This window comes from Puccinia triticina, chromosome 2A, assembly GCF_026914185.1.
Source record: "Puccinia triticina chromosome 2A, complete sequence".
Taxonomy (NCBI): Eukaryota; Fungi; Basidiomycota; class Pucciniomycetes; order Pucciniales; family Pucciniaceae; genus Puccinia; species Puccinia triticina.
The window spans coordinates 8702886-8728774 of NC_070559.1; the positions used below are offsets into that span (position 1 = coordinate 8702886).

The window sequence follows — 25889 nt, forward strand, 5'->3', positions numbered from 1 at the left end:
TGTTGAGGATGTAGACGTAACCCTCACCGGTGGATTGCAGGAAGTTGCCGTCCGCCAGGCTAATGAGAGATTTCTTGCGGCAAAACCCATGAAAGTAGGATCAATTGGAGAACATGTGGTGACTTGCTCCCGAGTTGAGGAAACAGGCTTCACCTTCACCTGACATGTCAGCAGCCAGAGCCAGGCGTATTGCTACCAGACCGCTAGCTGTAGAGATGGATTCCGAGCCAGATTCGTCAGATGCTTGATCGACAGCTTCTTTTGCCGATGGTCAAGGCTTGGAAGGTTTCTTTTTTGCTTCGATACACTCTTCAGCCGAGTGCTTTGTCTTTGGGTTGTGCCAGCCGGGTTTGCATGTCGGCCAGTTGGCTTTGAAGGCTGTCTCCTGCTTGATGGTTGGGGTCAATGATGATCCAGCGACGCGTGATTGACGACGCTTACTGTCGAGGGCTTCCTTCACACTTGCTACCGTGAGTGGCTCCTTTGATTGATGAAGAATGTCCACGACCAATGAGAACTCTTCAGGAAGTTTGCAGAGAATCATTTCCACGGCATGAGATTCTTTGATGTCCGCTCCTTTCGGCTGACCAATTACCAAGCCAACAGCTGCCAAGTTGCTGAGTTTGGCATCCAGATTTTCCAGGAATGTCGCAATGTTGTTGCGATATGGGAATGTTATGAAGTCGCGGTACACTACATTTTGATTTTGATCAGAGGACGACTCGTAGTAGTCGGTGATGGATTTCCAGATCGCCGCAGGGTCCTTGATGTTGTCCTGTGTTATAAAGCGTTGGTAGTTGATTGTACCTAAAGGTGTAACCCGGGGTTCGGGACGGGGGGTGAGGCTCATCCCGACGCCCGTATCCGAGTTCACCCGGGTAGACACCAAAACACCCGGGTGTTCCTTCTTTTTTTTTGGTGTCACCGACTGCTCCTCAAACGGTGACTCAAACCCTCAGAACATCTCCCTGCAGCGGCAGCACCATGAAGAGAAAGAGAAACCCAGCTCAAACAACGCCCAAGCCGCCAGCAACCCCAGATCCTACTCCAAAAGCTGTGATTGAAGTCAATGAAGATAGCGACTCAGACCGTGGCAAAAATTCTAAACAGCAGAATTTGCACCGTAGTTGGGTTTGGACTTGTCAGCTGAGTCAATCTCCAACCAGCTCCCGTTGCGCCGTGCCTTTGCTTTTGGAGCTAGGGAATCCATGAGGGCTTTGACTGCATTGCCAGCAGATCTCTCTTCGTAGTACCCGATACCGGAGTTCTTTGGACAAGAAGGTCAGATAAGACTTTTACATATATTTTGATGCTGGTACATGAAATGACTTACAATGAGGATTAAGCCATAATACCAACAAAATCCTGCCAATCTGGTGGACGGTTTTCTCCGTTGGAGAGCGCAATCGTGACTATTGCCGCACCTTCCATGACCCATGACAACGGGCTGTGTGATAAGATAGCTCCATGGTCAGTTCACGCCTGTTGGAACCGGATAACGGAACTTGAAACTTACTTCCACATGAAGCTGAGGAACTGCAAGAACGGATTGACTGATTTCTCTTCCAAACAATTGGGACCAAATATTCCGCGTCGTTGCTCAACTTCAGCGGCATCCAGGCCATTTTTGCTTGTCCTAGAGGTGCAGAGGCTGTGTCAAAGGCTGGTACCAATCTTTTGATGGGCCTATTCTTTGATTGTCTTTTTCCACCTCTTCCCTCTCACAGTTCATTTATTTTCTCTCAATCTCTCTCGGCTTCCACCCCAATACCTGCAAACAAAAAAAAATACCTGTGATTGTACATCGTGATAGTATTTCAATGCCAAAATGAAAGCCCTAGGATCAAAAATTGATGGCAATCGTCCCTCCCCTCAGGCTCCCCCAATCTTTTGTTTCAAGAACACTCGGGTGTTCGGGTGTTTACAGGGACCCATCCCGTAGACCGACACCCAGGTGGTACCACCCGGGAAAACACCCGAGGCTCGGGGTTCGGGTCACAGCTTTAATTGTACCCATTGCTTGATGCAGAATACCGGCGGTGCGCTCAAGATTCTTTTTGTGCTCTTTGAGAAGCGTCGCATCAGTCGGGACGTTGCTTGGCTTGATTGGGTTCAGATAGTCGTAGAGACCATGTTGAAGACAGTATCCCCCAATCTTGATCTTCCAATCCGTGAAGTCCTTGCCAACCAGAACAGGAATGGCTTTGCTTTCCGACATTTTGATTTGCGTGTATGTGGTACGAGAGTAGCGAGTATTAACAGGAACGCGGGCTCATAACCTGATGGTTGAGCTACCGGGGACACCTTTGATAATAACGGTATGTTATTAGAAACACGCGGACGAGCAAGTCTAGTTGACTTGAGAGAAAACACACCTGAAGACAAAGGTGATGAGATTGCTTGAGTTTGAGTTTGATGATTGATGAAAACAACAAGAAGAATGAAAACAAATGAAAGCGGACCTTTGATAATAACGGTACGTTATTAGAAACATGTGGACGAGCAAGTCTAGTTGACTTGAGAGAAAGCACACCTGAGATGATCGGAGAACAATATGAACCAATGAGTGAAAAGGATTGAGCAAAGATGTGGAATGAAAGTGAGAGAAATATGTCAGGAATACCTGAAGACAAAGGTGATGAGATTGCTTGAGTTTGAGTTTGATGATTGATGAAAACAATAAGAAGAATGAGGAAACGGATACAATGGCGGAAGTTATGTATACAAAATCTACATCTATGGTTAGGGTTTTCATAAGTCTAAAACTTGAGCTTGAACTATCTTCATCCCGCAGCCAATAGGTTTGCCGTAGTAGTTCAATAGGATCCTATTTGGTTTGCGTAAACAACTGATGAGCTGAAGTCTGGGGAGAACTATGCATAAACAAACCAATGGGCAGGCCGGAGGAATCAGCGGAAGGGGCGATGAGCCGGCTGGAGTGTAGCTCCAACCAGGATCAGCGGAAGGGGTGGTGAGCCGGCCGCAGTGTAGCCGGCGTTACCAGAGCTCCGACCAGAATGAGCGGAAGGACGGGTCTTCTTGAGATGATGTCTTGGTGCGTTCATATCTCAAGGTATTTAATGTCTTGTGGTTCAATTGCTCTTGAATGCATCTTTCCTTCCTTGCGCCGCGCCATCCTATCTCCAACACCCGTGAGCTGGCTAGTAACATGATCACATTTCTGTTGAAGTGTCACTCTAGCACTGCTTAACACATTGTTGCTTACACATCCAATCACCATTGGAGGCAACAGCACACATCATCATAAGCATACATCTACTGTATTCAACTGCAAAATAGCAATGTGTACTTAGCTCACACTGCCCACAAACGGGTGACAAAATCCGGATTTTTTTGCGCTGACAAAAACCAAATTGTGCCCCAAGTTTGAGCCCCGGCACTGTCGTCACCTGCCGTGGATTTCGTCACCTGCCATTCTCAGTGGCAGGTGCAAGAGGAAAGCACAACTCCCTCGATGGCCGGTGCTAACCGGTCATCAAGGGGACATACACACCTCCCTTGATGGCCCGTCTGTACTGGCCATCAAGAGGAACACACAACACTTTCTTGTTGGCCGGTCAGTACCGGCCAGCAAGAGTAAACACTGTTTTCACTCTTGATGGCTGCTACTGACCGGCCATTGAAATGTGATACACACACCCCTTGGTGGCCTGTCAGTACACCGGTCATTGAGAGGAAAACAATAACCTCTTGATGGCCCGTACTGGTTGGCCATCAAGAGCAAAGCTCTTTCATTGATGTGTATACACATCACCCTTGATGGCCCGTCAGTACCGGCCATTGAGAGGAACAAAATACACTCTCAATGGCCTGAAATGATTGGCCATCAAGAGGACATGTACACCTGGTACATTGACCCAACTGGTCATCAAGAGCAAAGCACTGGACTCTCAATGGCCAGTCAGCGCAGGCCATCAAGAGTGTAGTATATTCCTCTCAATGGCCGGTACTGATGGACCATTGAGCGGGGTATGTATGTCCTCTTGATGGCCAATCATTTCAGGCCATCAAGTGTGTATTTTGTTCCTCTCAATGGCCAGTACTGACGGGCCATCAAGGGTGATGTGTATACACATTAACAAAAGAGATTTGCTCTTGATGGCCAACCAGTACGGGCCATCAAGAGGTTAGTGTTTTCCTCTCAATGACCGGTGTACTGACAGGCCACCGAGGGGTGTGTGTATCACATTTCAATGGCCGGTCAGTAGCAGCCATCAAGAGTGAAAACAGTGTTTACTCTTGCTGGCCGGTACTGACCGGCCAACAAGAAAGTGTTGTGTGTTCCTCTTGATGGCCAGTACAGACGGGCCATCAAGGGAGGTGTGTATGTCCCCTTGATGACCGGTTAGCACCAGCCATTGAGGGAGTTGTGCTTTCCTCTTGCACCTGCCACTGAGAATGGCAGGTGACGAAATCCACGGCAGGTGACGACAGCACCGGGGCTCAAACTCGGGGCACAATTTGGTTTTTGTCAGCGCAACAAAATCCGGATTTCGTCACCCGCTTGCGGGCAGTGTCAATGGTTAGAGCATCACTCATGAATGTTGAGTATGTGAGTTTGACTCTCACAGTACACGAGGTTGTGGGTTCAATACCCACTTCACTTGGACCTTTCTTTTCACTTGTTCAATAATTTCTTTTCCTCAATCTGGTTGCTTGTGGCCTGGTCTACCTCCTCATCAAGTTGTGAGCCAAACCCCGACTTCTTCCACCTGTTGACCCTACCATGATAATGAGCTAATCCAGTTGCAATATATTCAAATGGTGTATAATTAGTCCTAACCGAGGTATGCAGCTTGCCAAGCCATTGTCATTTGAACAACTTGCAAGATGACCATGCAATTTTCAGACTGATAAGATTATTACATCTACCCCATCTTTGACATCATTTCCCTAGCAATTGGAACCACAAAAAGAAAAGACACTGGATTTCACGAAGCACCCGGGTGGCCTCTGTGCGTCTGACTGTCTTCAGCTACTTCCAGTGCTATTTTTTGTTCACCCAACTAATACTTAACCAATCCCTTCGGCCTTGAAGACTTGGACATGTAGGTTGGAATCCGGCAAGAGTACAAAAGTCCAATAAACGGCTAACTCAACTGTTTGCTCTAGTTACCGGAAATTATTATAAATAGGTCTCGAAACTTGGAGGATGACACCATTACAGCCTTGAAACATGGCCCTGGGTTTAGTATGACAGTGCACGGTACCAGGGTTGTTGAAATCAGTAAACCAGAATGGATCGAGTATATCCAAAAAAGTAAGCCCACATGTTTAACACCTCCATGTGGCTGATTGACCGCCCGTTACTGAATGACTTTGATTGAATTTGTACAATATAGCCAACTTTGAAAACTATGTCAAGGTAAAAGGGTTTTATCCGTGCTTAGAAGAGAAAACTATTGCAAAGATTTTAATGTGCCTTGAATTCCTAGGGCCCTTTGTTCCAAACCATTATGCATGATGTTTTTGGAGATGGCATCTTTGTAGCGGATGGTGGAGCCTGGAAGCAAGCTCAACAGGCCACCTCGACAATCTTTAGCATCAAAACATTCAAGGTGAAATGAAAAATGAAGACCATCCAAAGATCTTTCAGCATTGAGTCTGAGAGCAGTTTGAACTGAATTCCTTGTTTTTGCTGCCATTTTAATCCAAAGAACATTATTGTCCCTTCCGCAAACAAAAGCATGGATGGGCTACTTTACATACTGAACTCGACTGCGGAAGCAAATCATAGCATTGACTTTTGTTAAAAGAAATCAAGCAACTGAAAGTTTATTGCTTGTTAGATAACTATGTACATTTGATAGGAATCTAGCTTTGTTAGAATGAGATAGAGAAAGGCGGTGCAATCATGTACCTGAAAGCAGGGCAGGTTGCGCCTGGGATCTATTTCTGAATGATAAGAAAGGAAAGGTTGGGCTTGGCGCTGGCTTTGCACATCGCCATTTATTTGCGCTTGGCAAAGTCCTGTGAGCCAATCAGTCGCATAGCAAGGAGTCAGCTCTGGTCTCTTTTTCTTATAGTCTATGTCTAGTTTCCCTGTCGCGTGTCTTTTCTCTACTCACGGGACTAAGCCGAGTTATCTCAATAACTTTGTCTTGTTCTGTCTGAACGCTTCCAAGGCGTCGGGTTCTGGTAGATGAGCAAAACAAGGTTTTGGTCTTAGTATGTTTGTTGTTTCTTTTCTTTGTGTCTTGGTTTGTTCTGGTCTTTACTTACAGGCAGCTTTAGCTTCTGATAGTCTGTCCAGTAGTTCTGGCTGGTTTCTGGGTCCAAGTCAATCCTCAAGAGTTCTGTGGAAGAATGCGTTTGAGTTAGTCTTAAGGTTTAAGTCTACTCGCCGCTTGCTCTCGGGACGTACAAGGTTTTCTTGGGCTGTGCTTGGCTTTGGGCTCTGACCTGATGCGCTGCTGTAATCGTCAAGAGATATTCTAGCGTTAGCTCCTGTGGTTAGGGCTGGGGTCTGGGGTCTGGACTGCGAAAGGGCTTACCTTTCTTTGCAGCTGGGCTTGGGCTTGCGCCTTGAGCTATCCGCGCGAGCTTCCTTAATGGTTGCTGCGCGTGCGGGTCTGGGTCTATATTCCTACATTTGTGACCTTTTTTTCCGGTTCACGATGGACTCCTTTGTGCAGATGACGTCAGTGGAGTTTTTGTCCAATTCTTCTGTAGACATCAGAAATACGTAGCTCAAACTTCTCGTTTTTTCAATTTCCTGTTGGTAAGATTTGGAAAAGATTTGAGCCTTCTTGGTGCGAAATATTATGACAGCGGAGAAACATCATTGCCATTGAAAATCTCTCCAGCGTCTATTCCTTTCTCGACTGCGTTTGATTTTGCGCAGGATCAGATTGACTTCAGATTCTCGACTGTTGCGGGATGGCAGGTTTTCATGAAGCTCGTGTCTTCAATTGGCAAACGCATGGAAGCCTCGTGCCGTGTTCTGGATGATTACGCCTACTCGTTAATTGATGAGCAAATGGCTGATCTGTCTCAGACATCGGATGGCGAAAAGGAAGAAGCAGAACCTACTGATTTATTGGGAATTTTTATGCATACTCATGATGAGCGTGGAGGTGGTTTGGGACGCATCGAGCTGAGGGATACGGCACTGAATCTCATCATTGCCGGCCGGTAAGTCAATTGTTGAATCAGCCTTGCAACGCGACTGTAAGCTGACTGACATCAAACCAGTGACACTACTGCGGAAGCGCTTTCCTGGAACTTCTTTCACTTGTTGATGAACAGAGACTTCATTTCCAAGATTCGCAAGGAGGCGTTTGAGATCTTGAGTGAAAATCAAGGTCGTGTAACATATGCAAATTACAAACGGTTTGTCTGGACTAATGCAACGATACTTGAAGCATTGAGATTGCATCCGAGTGTCCCGAAGGTCAGTTATAATTCACCTACATAAAAGGCGACTTGATTCCACCTGACAGGATGACGTATCACGTATACAATTTCCGTACAAACTGCTTGCCTGTAGAATGCAAAATGTGTTGTCTCTCATGATCAAATCCCTGGTGGAACAACTGTCAAGGCTGGTGATATGGTTTGATGGAGGTTTTTCCATCCATTTTTCTGGGAGTATTGCTCTTGCAAGGCTAAGTTTCTTTTTTTCTGGCTGGGTTCTTTGGCAACTTCTTCTTGATTACAGTGGCTGGCAAATGGGCCGTGATGCCTCATTGTGGGGGGCGGATTGTGGGGAATAAAATCCAGCTCGTTGGATTGATGAGAAAGGTAGTATTAAGCAATTTGGACTGTACAAGTTCAACGCATTCAATGTAAGACTTCCATCTTTACCAATACCTAGAATTGACATTTCAAGACAAACAACGTACTGATTGGACTATTTGATCCTTCATCGCGTCTCAACTAATCAACTTCGAGCACACACAGGGTGGACCAAGGATGTGTCTGGGTATGAATCTGGGCATGTTCAAGGCTGTTAAGGTGATTGTTGAGGTATTCAAGGACTATGAGCTGGATTTTGCCAAAGGATGGTGAGTGGAAAACATGTTACCGATCACCCCATTCAAAAATAAGAAGCCTAATCTGCTTATACCTTGACCTTCCTTCACGTTTTCCCCCAGGTATGAAAGTGTTCCTAAGAGTGAGGCGATAGAAGGTGTCACAAGTCAATATAAAACTCCGCATTACAGGTCTTCGATGACCTTACCAATGGCCCACGCCATGATGATAACCGTCAAATGCAAGAACTGACAAGCAATGATGTGAACTGTGTCCACTTGTTTTTATTCCTTTTCACCTCCCATGTTCAAATATCCTAATCTGTGTAAGTTGTGGCTGCACCTAGCCACTCAAGTCTCCTCATCCTTCTTTGGCACTCAAACCGGCTAGTTGTGAAGCATTTGTTTTTATCATATCATTTGCACAAATAAATAAATGACAGTTTTTAACCATCCAATTTCAACAAACATGCTACAGTCCTATAAGAATAGCATTTGTCTAACTTGGGGGATCCCCTCTGTCCGGTCAGCGCAATGCGACCAGTGTTTTACACTCCACGGCTAGGAGGGTGGGACTTTGCTAAGTTGGAGCATTCCTATCTGAAAACAAGCCTCCCTGGTCGGAGGTTTGCTGCAACTGACGGCAAACAAAGCTAGCCTCCAACAACCCTTGGCAGGAGGGACTTGCAGGCTATTGCTTCCTTTTGCAGAGCCAAGATTCTGAGTTTTGGTGGGTCGGCTGCCAATTCTTTGTTGCCAAGATCAACAATGGGCTTATACTATACTCTACAATAACCAGGCCTTTCTGTTATTGTATAGGTCTGGATGTACCACCCTATACTAATTATAACTGTACTAGTATTGGCCCTTGCTGCAGGTGGCCCTTATAGTATTCTGTTTTTTTTTCTGAAACACAAAATACATCCATTCCGCACCCCGCCGCAACTATGATCCTTCTGGGTTCTAGTTGGGCTGAGGGAGGGAGTAACCCTCCTGATTTGACCTCTAAGGGGGGTTCTCCCTGTCTGTCTCACTTTTTGCTTCTTACAAGTTCGGCCAAGCGCGTCTGCGGATGCGTCAGCGCTTGTCCTAGGCCTACCTGAATCCCCTTTGGGGGGGACTCCGAGTAGGCCGTGTGTGGGTCGGGGGGGGGGGGGGGGGGGGGGGGCTTCACCTCGTGTCCCCCAAGCTACCAAAGAGGCTCCAGATTTCAGATCTGGACTCGGTAGCTCGAGAGGAGTGAAACCCCCCGGAGCAGAAAAAAAAAGGAGCGCGCCAGTGGGGGCTTAGTGCTAGACCCTAACTTGGTCTATGCCCTACTTGCGCGAGACCTGTAGGGGTGGGTGGGTGGTGTCAAAAAAGAAGGGAAAGTGACTGTCAAGGAATGGATGCTCGCAAACGATGGGAGGTGAGAGAGCTGGGGAGCCATTTGCAGGGTCTAACGCCCTGCCTTTTATGTCTCCCTTTGCTCTGCCTTGCCCCATCGGAATAGGCCTTGGGCCGCCCGCCTTGCGACGTGTTGCATGGCTGCTGGCGCCTCTAACGCTGTAGGTACTGCCGTTCAGACTCTAGGGGTTGCCGTGGCGTTAGTCCCCAAGTCGACCCATGGCTTCCTCCTTCTGGGAGGATTCTTCCTTCTAGTAGGAAGGAGCGTTTGGGGAGGCGCTGGGGATGCGTCCCAAGGCTTGTTGCTATGGTGGGGCCCATGGACCACAGGACTTTGCTGCGCTCCAGTTCCCTCCCAGGTATAGTAGCTTTTTTTGCTCCTGGTTACTTTGATAATGCAACCAGGTGCAAACATAAGAGCATTCACATTTGCTTGCTAGGTTTTTGGGTTAAATAAGCCCAGGTTTGTGGGAAGGTTAGCTGAGGAGGTTGCCTTCAAGTGGGCAAACACATTTGTTTGGTCAGTTTAAGGCTAAAGTGAGTTGAAATCAGTCGCAGACCGCCCTAGCCTGAGGCTAGATTTCAGGTTAACACTTGCTAAATTTAGCTGATCTTAGCCTGAAATCAAACCTGAGTCTTGTTTGGGGTTAGCCCGGACTGATGTAATTGCCGTTTGGGTTAAGTTGCCCAAAATCGTCAACTTAACCTGACAAATGCAAGTGCTCTGAGGCAATGACATGTAGACTCCTGATGGTTATACAGGCAAACCATGCCACCTGCCTGGTCCTTGTGGTAATAGGACAGGCTTATTTAGGAACACTGGGTAGCTCTTGTTCCGTTGAGAAATTGTTCTCTGCGGCTGCAGAGGTGGTTGTTTGTTCCCTTCAGCTATTCCACAATCCGTCAGCAGCCTTATGTGGCTTTGTGAGGATTTTCCCCTCTCAGGGGAATTTGATGAGGCCAGAAAGGCTTTGGGTGCTCTGATCCCCAAGCTCAAGAAATAGATAGATTTTCATCCCTACTAATTATTGGTACTGGCCACATCTGGCCAGTATAGTATTGAAATTTCTTTTTTCTTCCTTCATTTGGATATAGTATTTTCCAAAACAAAAAATCCTCATGTAATTGGAAATATCCATTACAGGAAATGGAAATAACAGTATACCATTATTGGACCAAAAAAAATACAATAACAATACCATACCAATATCTGTATAGTAAAGGCCCATTGTTGCCAAGATGTTCTGGCCATCAAACCTGTACAGTCTTTCTCAATGGCTGGGAAAGAATCCTCAGCAATTGAGAACACAAGTGTCCATGGTGGCCAAGATTTTCTGGCCATAGCTGAGGGTAGACCGCGCAGAGGGTGGGTTGGCTCTGTTAAGTCAGACGATCCTTCACGCAAGTACATCCTTCACCTAGGAAGGAACCTATGGACACAGGGCCCCTAAAACAATTACCAACACAACACTTTTTTCTTCTTCTTTAAATTGAATGCACCATGATATAACGTTGAAAAAATAGATTTGGAGACCCGTAAAAATGAACAAAGAGGAACATAGACAGACAGATAGATAAATAAATAAGGTATATGTATAAAGCTAACTATTGATCTTTCTAGAGAAGACGGAGAGGACAGAGAGGAAGACCAAAGGACTAAAGATCAGCCCACATGTGTAGCAGTACAACAATACAGCCCTTTCATTCTGTTTCTTTTTTTGGTACAAGGGTTTCGATCAGAGGCGAGGAAGATGAGAAAGAGCAAGCGATAAGGTATCGGATATATATATATATAAGTTGTGTAAGAGAAAGAGATGAGTCGTACGACATCACGTCCATTTACAAGAGACCCACATGCATGTGTACACCCCATACACACAGATCCTCATACAGATAAAAAAAGCGAGAGAGAGAGACAGCGCTGAAGCCGGAGAAGAAGAAATAAAGAAGAGCACATGCTCCTCCGCCGAGGTCCGAGGATGAGCTGACCTATGGCCCCGGGCCCCCGGCGCTGAACCGCTTCAGCAGATCAGACGCGGCGACGAACGAGGATCCCGAAGCGGATGCCGCAGCGGACGGGGAATGGACAGCCTGGAGATGGTGGGCTTGGTGACCAGCAGGCGTCGGCAGCGGGGCCGTTGATGACGTTGTTGTAGAGATTGAAGGAGGGGGGGCGGAGTGGGGCGGGAGCGCGGTAGGGGAGGACTCCTTCCTGCGTCTCCAGACCGAGAAGAAGCCCGACCCGGTCAGGCCCCCTCCCCCTCCAGATGGTCCGGAAGAGAGAGGGCTACCGAGGAGGGCTGACGAGCCGAGGGCTGCAGGCGAGTGCGCGGACTCGATGGCCGGCAGTGTCGAAGCAGCGCGTGGGGAGTGATTGATGAGGAGGGCGGATCCGGAGGAGCTTCCGAGGCTGTTATTCTGGCTTCCGTTTGCGGGCGGGGCAGGTGTAGGGACCGAGGAGGGGCTCGAGAAGCTGAGCCTGCGCCGGGCGAGCTCGATCACGCTGCTCATCGTCCCGGGCGAGCCGGCGGAAGAGCGGGGCTTGATGATCTGGGCCAGGCCGACGACGTGCTGCTGGTAGTGTTGTTGCGGGAGGTCGGGCTCGCCGGCTGTCCCACTGGATGAGCGCGACGGATGATGGCTCGAACCCGGGCCCTTCTCCATCGAGGTGAACGTGGTCGACACCGTCGACGGGCCTTTGCTCGAGGGCGAGCCCGACATCAGTAAGGCCTTCACCGCCGGGTTCAGGTTCGCCGATGAGGAGGCGATCGACGGCGCGCGACTCGACGAGCGCGAGGCGCCAGGCGCCTTGGGAACCGGCCGCGAGCGGGGCTTCGAGGGGGGCTGAAAGCCGCTGCTCGGCTTAAGACGCGTATTCGGGGAGGAGGACGAAGAGCCGGCGAGCGAGAGGCTGGCCAGGAACGCCGGGCGGGCCGATTCCGAGGGCTTGAATTCCGGCGCGCCCTCGGCCTCGGCCAGCGGCTGCAGCACACGGGAATCGCCCGATGGGCGCGTCGGGCCAAGAGGCGACTTGTGGTAGCTCTTGAGGCTGAGTGAGAGCCCAGAAGGGCCGGCCCTGATGGGGAGGATCGATGAACTCAGACTGGTCCGGAAGGGCGAGTCGGAGGAAGAGGGGTCGGGGGCGACAGGATACGAAGCACGATCGATGACGGTGTATTCGGATTGATTGAGATCGAGATTAGAAGTGTTGGCTGGGATCTCCAAAGTGGATTCGAGAAGAAGATCCGACGAAGCTTGAGCAGGCTCTGCCGGTCCACTTACTTTCGTCTCTTCAACTCGAGCACTAGAATCAGCCTCGACAGCAAAACTTGCTCTTTTCGACAGTGCGGAGGGAGAGGCTTGAGCTGCAGTTTGCGAAGAAGGGAGGGTCGTCGATCTCATCTGGTTCTGTATCCTGGGGCGGGCAGGACTGTCACCACCGATCATCGATTGGGCCATTCGTCGCGAAGTTTTCTCGACGCTCCAGGGCTCAACCTCCAACATGAAATATCGCGTCCCACTTGGAAGCTGGAATGGATTGGTTTCTGGCTCCTAGGGATTCCAACGATCGTCGAAAGGATTTCAGCATCTGTTACCCATCGAGATGATTGGATCGTCGAACTCACCTTGGGATCGACCATATTTTCAGTCAGCGAGAGAATCCTAGCCACGAGCCATTCACGAGATTTGATAATAGGAGCCACCACTTCACTTGTTTTCAAGAAGTAGTGGGGAAAGCTGACGTTGAAAGCTGCCCAGACTTGAGCTGAGGGGTTTCGGGTGGGCAAGAATAAGGCCAAGTCGCCCTTTGCAAAGCTGTGGCATGAAAGTATTAATTTGGATGATGATGATGGTGAGATCTGTGTGTAGAGAAGAATGGAGACTGACTCTCTGAAAGTGATTTTAATTTGAGCTAGCTCCTGGGACCGACTGGCCCGTTCGCGATACCCTTTACAGTCTTTCATCCATTTACGGATCGAGCCTGAGAGTTGATCGAGCTTCTGCTGGACGACGTCGACCATCGATTCGTGATCGAACTGCAACAAGCTTTGGAGGAGCGCCTCGAACTCGGGAGACAGGGGCGAGGGCAGCTCTTGTTCTTCTTTGGCACTATTCGAGCCCGAGTCAACGCCGGCTGAGTTGTCTGAACTGCCAGCTTCTCCCCCGGTTTGCTGTGCTTGAGCAGGGGCAGTACTCGAACCGTTTGTCACAGCCGTTTTCTGGCTAGAGCCCGGCCGGGGCATGTTAACGATCTTATTCTTGACAGTCCGATGAACCTGTTGGTAGCTTTTCAACGCCTGGACGGCCTTGAGACAATGATTCTCCAAACAGGACGTAGATGCTGTGGTCTCTTCCTTCCAGCGTGATTCAGCGGCAGTGTGAGCTTCGGCAAGTAATTTGGACTGTTGAGTGATGTGAGCCATCTCGATCTCCTGCTGAGTGACTTTATTTTGTAGATTGCAGTTTTGTTGTTTTTCGTCCTCCAGTCGCGCTTTGAGCTCCGAAATTTCTTTCTCCATGTGTTCCCTCAGCTCTTGTGCTTCGGTGGAGCGACGAGCGATCAGTTGAGTTTGCTCTTCAACTTGACCAGATAGGGTCTGGTTCCGACTCTGGGACTCGGTGAGCGCCCTTTCCAACTCTGTACATCGATCACGCGATTGTTGGAGTCGGTTCAGAACAATCTCATGGTCCGAGACGTGGTCTCGATGACGAGCCTCGAGGTCATGCAGCTCGCGAGTCGCATCGTCCGCCGTGGCCCTTGCCGAAGTGACCTGTCTTTCGGTGTCTTGCAATGATTTAGTCCGAGCTTTCAGTTCGTCTTCCAGCTGGCCGATCCGCTCGTTCAATCTTTCGATGGTCCCGCTGGCATTGGCAAGCTCGGTAATCAATGGCTGCTGATCCTGGGTGAGTCGTTCCTTCTCGTGACGGGCCTCTTCCTTGACGCTCAGCAGCTGAAGTTTGAGATCTTCAGTTTTCCGAATCTGTATCTGAGTCTCCTGCTGGGCTTTCCGGGAGGCGGTGATTGCTGCAGTACTTTCGACCCGGAGCCGTTCCGTTAAATTTTCTTGGGCAGCTTCTAGTTCAGCTACCCGAGTCTTCAATTGCGACACTTCTTCCGCGTCAGCAGGTTGGCCAGCTATGCACGATTCACTCTCTGACATCACTGACCAGAACAAAAAAAAGAAAGAAAAAAAGCAGGCAAACGCATTGATTAATGTGTTCGGATTTTGTCAGTCGGGTATACATGTGAGTGACATACCGAATTTTTCGACAGCAAGTGCAAAGGCATTTTCCATGGCTTCGAGTCTACTGAATTGCTTCTCAACCAAAAGCCGGACCTCTCTTGCAGGGACTTGAGGGGAGAAGCTATCTGTGTGAGAGGATTCCTCGATGTTCTGCAATCCAGCAACCAGCTCTACGACGGGCAGGAGAGGAGAGAGTGAGCGGAGCGGGTCAAGATGGTCTAGCGCTGATCGCCTTACCGTCTACATCCGCCCTCGTCAGGGGAGGTAAGTCAGCTCCGGTGATTGAAGCAGGCTTGCCAGTAGTGTCCCTTGATTTGGGTAGGATAGCCCCACCCCCACCGATGTATCGAATCTCAAATTCGATCGTCGGCACACTCTTGTCATCAAGCCCATCGACCGCAAAGGGTAACTTTCCTGCATATTCGGAGTGGTAGACTCCCCTCCGCCTGCGCTCATCGTTCGCAAGTTTAGAGACGAGGTTGTTGAGAGCCGATGCATAATCTGCCAAATGACGAGCTGCAATATTCTCTGCTTCAGTAATAAACACCATCAATCAAAGCAGGAGGAACCCTAGATCTGACCATATTCGCGGCGCCGTACCACCTCTACTACCGTTGAGGCATAAGCCGTGACGAAATCTTTCAGACGAGCGAGATATCGAAAGGGATCTGTGCGGGTTTTGAGATCGGTATTCAGAGCCTGGAGTTCGATACCGATGCTTGGGATGATACTCTGCAAGCGGGAGATCTGATTGAGGCCGCCAACGAGATAATGAAGCCAGAAGTTCTGAGATAAAGTGACACTGAGGTAAGCAACTATGTCTTGGAAGGACGAGCAATTAAATCCCGGACCTTGCGTTCGATCAGACAATGTATCCGTTCTCTCGAGTCGTCATCAAGTACAATCAGCTCGGCGAAAGAATCGATGACGCTGTCGATTGGGTCGCCTTGTCGGACCATGTGAGTGATCTGGGCCGTCAGATCCTCGATCCTCCGGAAGCCTTCGTCGGCATCCTTCTCGAGCTCGTACAGATCTTCCAGGTCGCAGTCTCCCCCGTTGAGTTCGTCTCTCAGCTTGGCGGCCCCCTCGTTCACCTCGGCCGACCGAGCCCGGATCATCTCGAACCTAGTCCCGAAATCATCTGTGTGGTTGGGTGTCAATGATTTCTTCTTTCTGATAAAGAATGATGTAGCGACTGACCATAGACTTTGAGACACTTATCCCTGATCTGCAAGATCTTATCCTCCATCACATAGTCGCCCATATATTTGACCTTCATGATCCCGGTGGTGGTGGTGGTGGTGGTACTACTACTAGTGCTACCACCACCACCACCACCAGGATGGCTGGCGGCCGAGTGAGATTTGAGGAGGGCGTTGGTAGGCAGGAGTGCGGGGTGGATCTTGACCCGCTTGGCAAGGGCGAAGGAGGGGCCGAAGGCTTGGAGGAGCTGGCCATAGTCCTGTACGAGCGGCTGGGCGAAGGTCTGGTATGCTTCGAGGGCGCCCTTGGGGGGTTCGCGACACTTGTCGAGGTTGTTGAGTGCGACCTGGAGGGCGGCTTTCTGTGCGCGGACGTGGGTGAGGAGGAGGAGGCTGGTCCGGAGATGGGTGGCGCCGACGCGGTGGTAGTCGAGTGCGAGCCGCTCGAGCTGGTCTGGCGCGAGATGGCTGGGGTTGTCTGGGTCGAGTGGGGATGGTTTGGGTTGGAGGAGATGGTCTGGCTGGCAGGCTAGTGCGGCGAGGGCCTCTGAGGGGTCGGCTGAGAGGAACTGTCTGTCGAAGGCGTAGAGCAGGGTATCGTTGGTCTGTGTTTCGATGTCGATTTCGCTGTGGTTTTCGGTTGTTTTGGGCTGCTGCTGGATGATTGCGTTGAGCAGGTTCTGGGTGAGCTGTGAGCCGAGGGGGTTCATGAGGATGATTTGGCTGGGGTCGATCTGGATGGTGTCTGCGATGAGCTGGAAGAAGGCCGCGAGACTGTGAGGAGGTCAGTTTGCGTTGCTGGTGTTGCTGCTGCTGCTGTGCTTACCAGTCGATGGTGTCGAGATGCTGCTGGCTGAAGTCGAATGCGACCCCATCGTGTGCTCGGATGAGTCTCATGGTGTGGGTGTTGTGGTTCTGGCTGGCTTGCGGCAGTCATGGGATGCCTCGACAAGGGTATTTATTTATCGCCCCCAGCTTACATAAAAACACAGCCAAAAATTATGTATTCCAAAAGGAGACCATACTAAAGAAATAAGAACAAGTGTGTATGTACAAGATAGCACCACTCAGGTGAGGAGAATGGCCATGAGCAGGATGGTCAGGACGATGATCAGGATGAGGATGGCCCAGCTGGACGTGGAATCTGGCCGGAGGAAAATGCACAGAGCGGCCGATCAGGAGAAGGGCCAGGAGAACGCAGCAAGGGAGGAAGACACCCAACTCTTGTTCTGCCCGACAAACGCGTGCAGCGTCCGGCTCGCCCTCGCCAGCTTGCTCTCCGCCCCGTCGATGCCGTCCTCGAGCCCATCCAGCATCCTAAACACAACAAGCACGGTCAGCCAGCCAGCAGAGCACACGCAACTCAAGCCACTGGCCCGGAAACCCACTCGTTCTGCTCCGAGAGCTCCTGGCCCATCAGGCTTGCTTGTTCTCTCAACACATCCACCACCCCTGAGATCGTGCCCAACGTCTGGTCCTGCTGCCTCATCATCATCTGCTAACCCACACACTTCGATCAACAAACACTCTTTCTGGGGGCCCCTTTCACCAGCAACCTCCCCGGCCCACAGACTCACCGCTTCCTGGTGGTGGTAGAACTCCTCCGTGTCCTGCTCCGCCCCCCGCTGCGCCTCGAGGTCGTCGCCGAGCCGGCTCCGGGGCTGCCCGCCGGGTGGCCGAGACCGGCGATCGGACTGCGCGCCGGGGGGTGTCCGGTGGGCTGCAGGCGATGTGGGCGACGGGAGGAGGGGGTGGTATGTCGATCGGCCGGGGTTCGAATCAAGGGGCATCTCCACCGTTTCTCGCATTGTCTGTCCAACGTCGATTTCAGCATACACATCATGATCATATTAGGGAGGGGGGGGGGGGGGGGGGGGCACACTTTTACTTGTTGTTGGACCTCGGCCAGCCATGCCCTGCGCTTCCTGACCTCGTCGAGACTGACGCCGAACTTGGATTTACGATGGGCAGCAGCAGTAGTAGTGGTGGTAGTGGTCGAGGAGGGGGAGAGGTCTTCTTCGAGCACACGCACGACATCGTCGAGCTCCGAGATGTCGTAGGCCAGCGTCGAGAGCGTCGATCTCAGCTCGGCACGGGTACTGCCCAGCTCCTCGGATGCTGCTCGGGACTCGGCCGGGAGGGTGAGGAGGATGCGGTTGTATGAGGAGTGTAAGGCGGCTGCTGCATGAAGCGAGGACTCCACCTCACTTGGTTTGTAACAGTATCAGTCGTCGCCGGCCGGCTGTTGCAAGATACAAAAACAGACCACTGACGCTCTAACCTCAAAGTATGGATCGTTCTTGCTCATCATCATCTTCTGCTTCTTCTTCTGGGGTAAATCACCATTCCCTGGTCTTCATCATCACCTTCTTCGCCAACAAGTGCCTCTGCGGATAGATTTCAGCTCGAATGGTCTGTTCGCCCGTCTTCGTCTTCCGCCGATATCTGGCCCGGATTTCCACCTGGATCGATCAGTCTACCGGGATATCCGAGGGATATTCCGGGATATCTGGCGAAGGGCCGCGGATCACACCAGATATCCGGGATCTGAGCCTGCCAGATCTGCGGATATAAGCGGATATTCTGGGACTGCAGAATGGCAATTGGGCGGGCCCACCAATGGGCCGACCGAGCCCGTCCGGGTGCAGGCCAGGTTTGCTGTTGAGGAAATGTCAGCCCAACCCAGCAGACCCACAACCTCAAGCTTAACTAGGCCTGAGCAAGCGGGGAAGCGTTTTTTTTGAAAAAAGCTTGCTCTAACGCATGTCGAGGTACTGGGTCTCGTGATGATGGCGAGGCTCACAGGCAAACGGCGCTGGGCGGAGGAGCTGCTCCTCCTGCCCTCCGACTGACGCATATACAATAGTATCGTCTTCCTTCTCTCGGCATTGGCTCCCTCGGACATGCCAACATGGTTGTATGTATTGGTCTTAAGAAGGGGTATGTATGAGATGCTGCTCGGTTCCGCCGTGCACCCATGCAACCGTTTAGGAGCAGATGAAGATCCGTATAAAAAAAAAAAAAAAAAAAAAAAAAAAAAAAACAGCCCATCGCCCTTCTGGATCTCTTTCGCAACACGCTTTCTGCAGCCTGTTTCCCTCTTCGACCCGACGCACTTCTACCGCGACTCATCGGCGCTGCCGAATCAAGGCACAGAAACACCGGCTGGTCTTCGTTGCTCTGGTTTCTTTGAGCCTTTCAAGTCTTGCATCCTATCGCGCACTCTTGGGTCCCGGCCCAACGACAGGATGGCCGAGTGGTTAAGGCGACAGTTTTGAATTTGCCTCATGGGCCCCGGTCCATCCGTCGCGGCTCCTGGCCGAGCAACATTCCAGCTGTTTCACTTTGTGAGCGTGAGTTCAAACCTCACTCCTGTCGGGCTTTTTTTGTCTGCTGGGTTACTTGTTTTGTTGAGCACACAGCGGCACTACACCGCGTGAAATGGAACTGCGACGAGTACGCGACAGTGCAGTTGCGGCAAGTCCGTTGAGTCAAACTGTGGAGGGCAGAATTTTGTGGACAATTTTAGGGGCCCCGCGGGGGACAGGTGCTTGGTCCCCAATGCATCCCCCAGAATGCAGCATTGAGGGTCAAAATGCTTCTAAATTAGTTCCCTTAATGGAGGACTTCCCGTCGATCTGGGAACCCAGATTTTTCCAGATTTTGCGGGGAAATCTGGGCTCAATCTTCCCAGATTTCCCTGCGAAATCTGGGAAAATCTGGGTTTCCAGATCGGCGGGAAGTCCTCCAATCAGTAGGATATGCTTTGCGCACTGGAGGACTTCCCTTCGATTTACACGGCCGTGTAAAGTCAGATCTGGCACTTGTAAAGCCAGATCTGACTCACCTTGTAATTTTTAGCTTTAGAAGCTTTTCCGCAGGCTTGAGATGCCAGAATACCTGCCAGATTTACAACCCTCTAGATACCCGGTATAGACCATCAAGAGGATTCAACCCTCTCGATGCCCGGTATAGACCGGCCATCGAGAGTACGCAACCCTCTAGATGCCCGGTCGAGACCGGTCATCGAGAGTACACAACCCTCTCGATGGCCGGTATAGACCGGTCATCGATCACTCGATGACCGGCCTGTCCCCCGAGAGGACACATCCCTCTCGATGGCCGGTACAGACCGGTCATCGAGAGTACAGACCCCTCTCGATGCCCGGTACGGACCGGTCATTGAGAGGGTACAGTGTCCTCTCGATGCCCGGTACAGATGTGTCCCCTCTACCAGTCATCGAGAGGACACATGCCTCTCGATGACCGGTGGGTAGGACATCAAGAGGACACAACGCCGGTCATCGAGAGGACTCAAGCCTCTCGATGGCCGGTACAGATGTACCCCCTCGATGACCGGTCTGTACCGGCCATCGAGAAGGTTGTGTCCTCTCGATGACCGGCACAGATCTGCCAGAGGGTGGTGCCCTCTCTCTCGATGGCCGGTCTGTACCGGCCATCGAGAGGGATGTGTCCTCTCGAGGTACAGGCCGGTCATCGAGTAGGCTATGTCCTCGCGATGACCGGTCTACACCGGCCATCGAGCTCTGGATGGCCGGTACAGACCAGCTATCGGGAGGGTTGTGTACTCTGGATGACCGGTCTGTACCGGCCATCGAGAGGGATGTTCTGGTTTGATCTAGCCGCTGAAAAGTGCGTGTAAAACCAGGGTGTAAAAATCTGGCTTTACAAGTGCCAAATCTGACTTTACACGGCCGTGTAAATCGAAGGGAAGTCCTCCACTACCAAAAATTACCATGTGCACTACCAAAAAGTAGTCAAAGTATGTTTACATAAGACAGCCATTACAAAAAAAAAAAAAAAAAACGGAAACAATCAGACACCCTGCGTGTCCTATATCCAGGCACATACACAGGAACAAGAAGAAGGGAAAAGAAGAGCAAACAAGAACATGTCAGTAAGCCATTGACCAGGAACCCCACGAAAAATGACAATTCATGGAACATTTTGGAACAAAAACTACAAAAGAAATCGGGACAGGGGGGAAGGAGAATGTATTCCAGGAAAATATAGCCTAAGAAAAGTGTTTAACCATCGAGATCGAAAGACGACCAGCCAGACTTTTTAGGTTGTTCATTTTCAGAACCAGCCACCCCAGAGGGGAGTTTGATCTAGGATCCATGTATCAGTCAACAGTCAGGTGGGTATCAATCGGGACTACGTACTCCCTCAAGAAGACGGCCACCGGTCCCGACCATCGAACCGGCCCCCATAAGCCAAACCGTGCCAGATCACGGAACCGTGGTCTGGCGGTTTGGCTCCAGGGGGGCTCAATGGTCGTCGGTGAGTGTCTGCTTGAGGAGTAGAGTCCCGCTGGCTTGAAGTTGACTTTCTTGGAAAGATCCGGATAAAAAAAAACCGAAGAAGCGAGAGCTGAAAGGAGATGATGGGTGATACTACTCACCGAGATAGAATTGGAAGTGTTCCCAAACCAGGGAAACCTTAGACTGATTGTAATTGTAAGACAAAGATGAAAACATCATGAATCAGAGGTAAGCCACTCGATAAATCCCCTGAAACAGGTCCTCATCGTCGTCTGCCCCAGATACGCGATCATCGAGTGGCTGGGACACGGGGACGGGGCCGGGCGGAGAGAATGGAGCGATCGGCTGTCCGATGCGATAGATCGAGCCTAGACTGAGCTTGGCCAGCAACAGCTCGAAGTGGTCGGCGGGCACGCAGATCTCTCCGATCCTGCGCTCCGAGCCCAGGCTGTTTCTGGCGCCCGTCTCGAAGCGCTCCATCGTCCTGAGCCCGCACATCGCGAACACACAGAGCCGTCAGGTTTGGCGGCTGGGGTTAGGGTGAGGATGAGGGCCGGAGAGAGACGCACGCGAGGTCGGCCGGCGAGCCGTCTCCTTCGAACACCACGTACATCAGCTTGGCCCGGCTGAGCGGCTGGCGCGCGTCTCCGCCGGCTGGCCGTCGCCGACAGCGGATCAACACCGAGGGACAAAAGATCCACAGCTGTTGTGTGCGTCCGAAGGGGGGGCCGAGAAAAGCAGTCAGGATCTTGTTGTTCCTGGATGCGGAGAGAGGGAGAGGGAAAGAAGACGCACGCCGATCGAGCGCGAATCACCCATGTTCTTGACCGCCACCTTGTAGAACCCATTCGACTCGACCAGTTTCGAGACCTCATCCTCGATCAATGAGATCTCAAACCCGCGTCCATCGGCCTCGTCGTCCTGAGCATGCCAATGCGTCGACGAGCTGATCGCTCGTTTATAGAACCTGATCCATCTCCGGTTCGGTCCAGACGGACCCCCCTCCGGATTTTCCAGAATCTTGTCGGCTGAAGCGGGCGGTTCATGACGAGTGACATCCTCTTCCACCTCGCCTAACGTGAAACCGCACCGATTGCATTCTACGAAGTGCTTTCTCGTGGGTTGATGGGCGGCTTTCTGAGGCTATGTAGGAAGCACGGATGAGCTCAGACACACAGTCACGAATGGATCGAGGAAGCAAGGTGTCAAAGGACCGACCGCTTGTCTTCTCCATCCGATTGATTTGGACCCCTGAGAAGCGATGTTCTCGACCCAGTCGAGGTCGAGCAGCAGGAACCAATCGCCGAGGAAGCCCTCGCGTGGTCTGGGCTTCCTGAGGCCGTTCCCGGCTCCGCAGCCGACGCTGTCGCCCGCCTTGACCTTCATGTCCTCATGGCAGACCCAATACTCGACGAACTCGGCCCAATCCTCCGAGGGGAGGGCGTACCATCGCACGTCCGCGCCGTCGAGGCCGTCCACCAGCTCGTTGCGGCACCGCCCGCAACACAGCCGGCCCACGCCGTCGTTCTTGAGCCTGGCCAGGCCGAACCGCGCGCTCGTCTTCTCGAACCGGTCCTCCCGCTTAGCGTCCCCCGGCGGAAAGGTCTTCAGCCCGATCTCGATCTTCGTCCGCGTCTTGACCTCCACGGTGTGCTGCGAGATGTCCAGCTGAGCTCCGACGTAGATCTCCACCCGCTCGTCTCCGATCTCGACCGCCACCCCGTCCCCGGTCTCCATGCCGCGGACCTGCGGATCTCCGAGTCCCTGCAAGTCTTCATCCGCCGGTGGGCTCTCCCGCCACAGCCAGATCCGCACCCTTCCGATCCGCGTTTGCTCTTCCAGGGCCCACTCCCAGTGGGGCTCGGCTGATGATGGGGCGACTCGGTCCTCGGGAACTTCTTAGGATCAAAACGGATAAGAAGGTATCGTTAGTCCAGGGCCCGAGAGGCAGAGGTTTGGTGGAAGGTACATGACATGCTCCTGTTGGCGAAGGCGATGGGTGGTCAGTCGGCAGACTTTTTCTTCTCTGGCCCGGCAAGACGTGCTCGGGCGAGTCCCCGGGGGTGGGCCGGGGCTGACCCAAACCCAACCCGGCTTGATGGGTGCCGCCATCATCCGCCGAGCCTGCAACGATGGACGACCAGGCTCTGAGGCCGCCGATCGAGTTTTCCTTGGCAAATGGACAGGTCAGCCCAGCTGTTCGTATCTTCTTTCCGGCCTTGCCCCGTCATTGACATGCATGTATACGAACGTCTGCCAGATATTCCAACGAGTTGAGTGTCCCTGATCGACTCTTCACGCACCACAAGAAGCACTTATCCCGGGGCCGCTGTCGTTTAGGTGATCGAGAATCCTGCGCGGTTTAATCTGAGCCCTGCCGACCGACTCTTGCTGGAAGAGGGCCGACAATCGATGATCAATCGCACACGATTCGGGTCAATTGCTACATTTTCAGATAATCGTATTTGAATAAACACACTAAGCCAGTTAACATGTGGGTTTTTCTAGGTTCTTGCTGGGTGCCACCCTGTCACCGCTGCCCCTATTCCGGGGCCAATATGCGATCGCGAACCTCCGGAAGCTTCCGCCGCTGATGGACCGAGTGACGCAGCAGCCGAACCCGGCGGTGATCCGGGCGCGGCTGTTCTGGATTGCCCAGTCGGTGGTGCTCACCACGCTGGGCTCGGGGCTCGGGACCTGGCTGGGCTTCAAGCTGGGCCTGCGGGCCATGGAGCAGAGCCTGGCCGGGCTCCCTGGATGCCGCGAACGCGTCATGGAGGCGTTCGGCCTGGCCAGACGCGAGCTCGAGAGTGCCCCGCGGGACCAGCAGCCTTCTCCACCAGCCAAAGCTTCCCAGCCTCTCCGGGGGAGCCCAACCGACCAGCACGACGGATCGTTCCAGGCGCAAGAGGAGGACGAGCTGCTGATGAGACGGTCGTCCCCCACCCACGACCTCCTCCACCAAGCTCCGGACCCTGCTCAAGCAAGCCACGACGACTCTGCAGGCCGGTCCCGATGGGAAGAGCTGCGGCGATCTCCGCAATCCCATCCCTCGACGTGGCAAGCGATCCGAGAGCAGAACGCGAGGCAGCTTGCTCCTCCCAAGCGGCCATCCCCCCCGGCCCAGCAGCCCTCTGGAGTCGATCCTGCGCCCCCCGGCCCCTCCGAATCGCAGGACGAATTCGAGAAGCTGCTCGAACGCGAGCGCAACCTGAGTGCTGGACTCCTGTCCCCGGCCGACCGCTATTCCTCCTCAAAGCCTTGAATATCTCCTTATCCTCGGAACAATCAGCAGTTTGGCGCTTAACGATGTATCTTTCTTATTATTACCCAACCAGTCAACAATACATGCGCCGCGGGTAGCTCCACTCTGTGTGAGACAGGCCCATTGGCTTGTGTAGAAGATACACAGCCGTTGATGTGCTGTATGGGGTTAGATTGTCAAGTGGACTGAAATCGGGCGATGGATTGGGCTGAGCTTGTGGAGGAAAGCCACGGGTGTTCACCCGAGGCTGGCCGCCCCCGATCGTCCCGGCGGTTCTTGGCTGTGTCGGCCAAGGCGGGATGGCTGAAATCGGGGGGGGGGGGGTGTTTCTTGGCAGGCTCAGGCTGGCTGGGGCTCGATCCTCCCCAGGCCCAGCCCAGGCCACAGCCCACTCCCCTGGGAGCCATAATAAGAACAGCCACCCCATCCACCCCCCACCCCCCACAAACACACCCACGATGACTCTCCTCCTCCTGCTCATCACTCTCCTCATCCCTGCCCCAGCCGCCGCGCGCGAATGCTTCTGGTACACCGACTCCCTCGGCCGCAGGCGACGGCGCTGTCGAGGCTTGGTCCCGGGCATCATCGCTGCTCTCGTAAGCTGGATCCACTGCTGTTTCTCTGCGCGTCCCAGCCAGCTGACCCTCCGGCATCTGCTTGTCTAGGTCGTTGGCCTGTTCGGTGAGTAGAGCACCCACCCGCGCAGAACGAAACACCCAGAACAGAAGCTGATCATCCCATCACCCTGACAGTCGTCCTAGCCTTCATCTCCCTCGCCTTCGTCCTCCGCCGTCGCCAGCAACGCGCCACCCTCGAACAGGGCCCCGTCTTCACCCAGCAGCACCCCGGGAACCTGATGAGCCAACAGCAGCAGCAGCAGCACCCCCCGCCGGCCTACCCGCCCCCGGGCTACCCCGCCCCGGCTCACTACTACCGGCTCGAGAAGAACGACACCCCCGGGCTCGATCCGGCGATCCAGCCCCCGCCGCCGGCTAATCTCGCCGACCACCACCATCCCCCTCACTAAAACACATTCCTCATCTCCTCGCTTTATCATGTAGTAGTGCATCCTTACCAACAAATGATCCACTCTAGGACAGTATTTTATACACAAAAAAACAAAAACAAGAATGTATAGCAGTTTCATTAGCGCTGGACATGGGCCCTGTAACTACGTATCGATCAAGCTCAAGCATGTAATTCTTCCGTAATGTGCTTGTTAGGCGTACTCTAGCCTTTCCAACACACCCTTAACGCCGCTTGCAAAAAGCTATGATTAGAAAGAGCAGTTCCGGAGGGTGGACCAACCCTGGTTCTCAGTAGAGGGGCGCAAAGCATGAAACACAAGACACCGTCAGGGAGTCTGGGGCAACGGATCGGTCGTCAAGGCCGTGTAGGTACCCACTAGAAGGGCGTGAAGGGGTGGAGACGGAGCACGCCACAGACAGGCCCCCCCAGACGGTGGTCGCCAGCCTAAGAGAAAGAGAGAGGGAGACCAGTCAGGAGCTGGA

The 25889-nt window shown here is 52.4% G+C and overlaps 5 protein-coding genes across 5 annotated transcripts; 2 read left to right on the plus strand and 3 right to left on the minus strand.

Moving 5' to 3' along the window:
• Window positions 1-5214: 5214 nt before the first annotated feature.
• PtA15_2A911 (uncharacterized protein) lies at window positions 5215-8031 on the plus strand (the record flags this gene model as incomplete). Its single annotated transcript, XM_053166981.1, has 6 exons — window positions 5215-5281; window positions 5364-5386; window positions 5457-5579; window positions 6866-7155; window positions 7216-7414; window positions 7924-8031. The coding sequence occupies 6 exons, from the start codon at window positions 5215-5217 to the stop codon at window positions 8029-8031; spliced, it is 810 nt and encodes a 269-aa protein (XP_053018149.1).
• Window positions 8032-11369: 3338 nt separating this feature from the next.
• On the minus strand, window positions 11370-16725 carry PtA15_2A912 (uncharacterized protein; the record flags this gene model as incomplete). Its single annotated transcript, XM_053166982.1, has 8 exons — window positions 11370-12932; window positions 13007-14544; window positions 14641-14796; window positions 14864-15142; window positions 15208-15412; window positions 15478-15767; window positions 15827-16602; window positions 16655-16725. 8 exons carry the CDS (start codon window positions 16723-16725, stop codon window positions 11370-11372), a joined length of 4878 nt encoding a protein of 1625 aa, XP_053018150.1.
• Window positions 16726-16895: 170 nt separating this feature from the next.
• Window positions 16896-18593, minus strand: PtA15_2A913 (uncharacterized protein; the record flags this gene model as incomplete). The annotated part of the gene is made up of 6 exons (XM_053166983.1): window positions 16896-16972; window positions 17051-17145; window positions 17217-17323; window positions 17406-17639; window positions 17717-18009; window positions 18590-18593. The coding sequence occupies 6 exons, from the start codon at window positions 18591-18593 to the stop codon at window positions 16896-16898; spliced, it is 810 nt and encodes a 269-aa protein (XP_053018151.1).
• A 2742-nt stretch (window positions 18594-21335) lies between these two features.
• Window positions 21336-23225, minus strand: PtA15_2A914 (uncharacterized protein; the record flags this gene model as incomplete). The annotated part of the gene is made up of 5 exons (XM_053166984.1): window positions 21336-21597; window positions 21683-21816; window positions 21909-22256; window positions 22332-23000; window positions 23088-23225. The coding sequence occupies 5 exons, from the start codon at window positions 23223-23225 to the stop codon at window positions 21336-21338; spliced, it is 1551 nt and encodes a 516-aa protein (XP_053018152.1).
• A 20-nt stretch (window positions 23226-23245) lies between these two features.
• PtA15_2A915 (uncharacterized protein) lies at window positions 23246-25405 on the plus strand (the record flags this gene model as incomplete). The annotated part of the gene is made up of 8 exons (XM_053166985.1): window positions 23246-23299; window positions 23374-23385; window positions 23454-23548; window positions 23622-24328; window positions 24883-24974; window positions 25044-25059; window positions 25131-25204; window positions 25322-25405. The coding sequence occupies 8 exons, from the start codon at window positions 23246-23248 to the stop codon at window positions 25403-25405; spliced, it is 1134 nt and encodes a 377-aa protein (XP_053018153.1).
• Window positions 25406-25889: the final 484 nt, after the last annotated feature.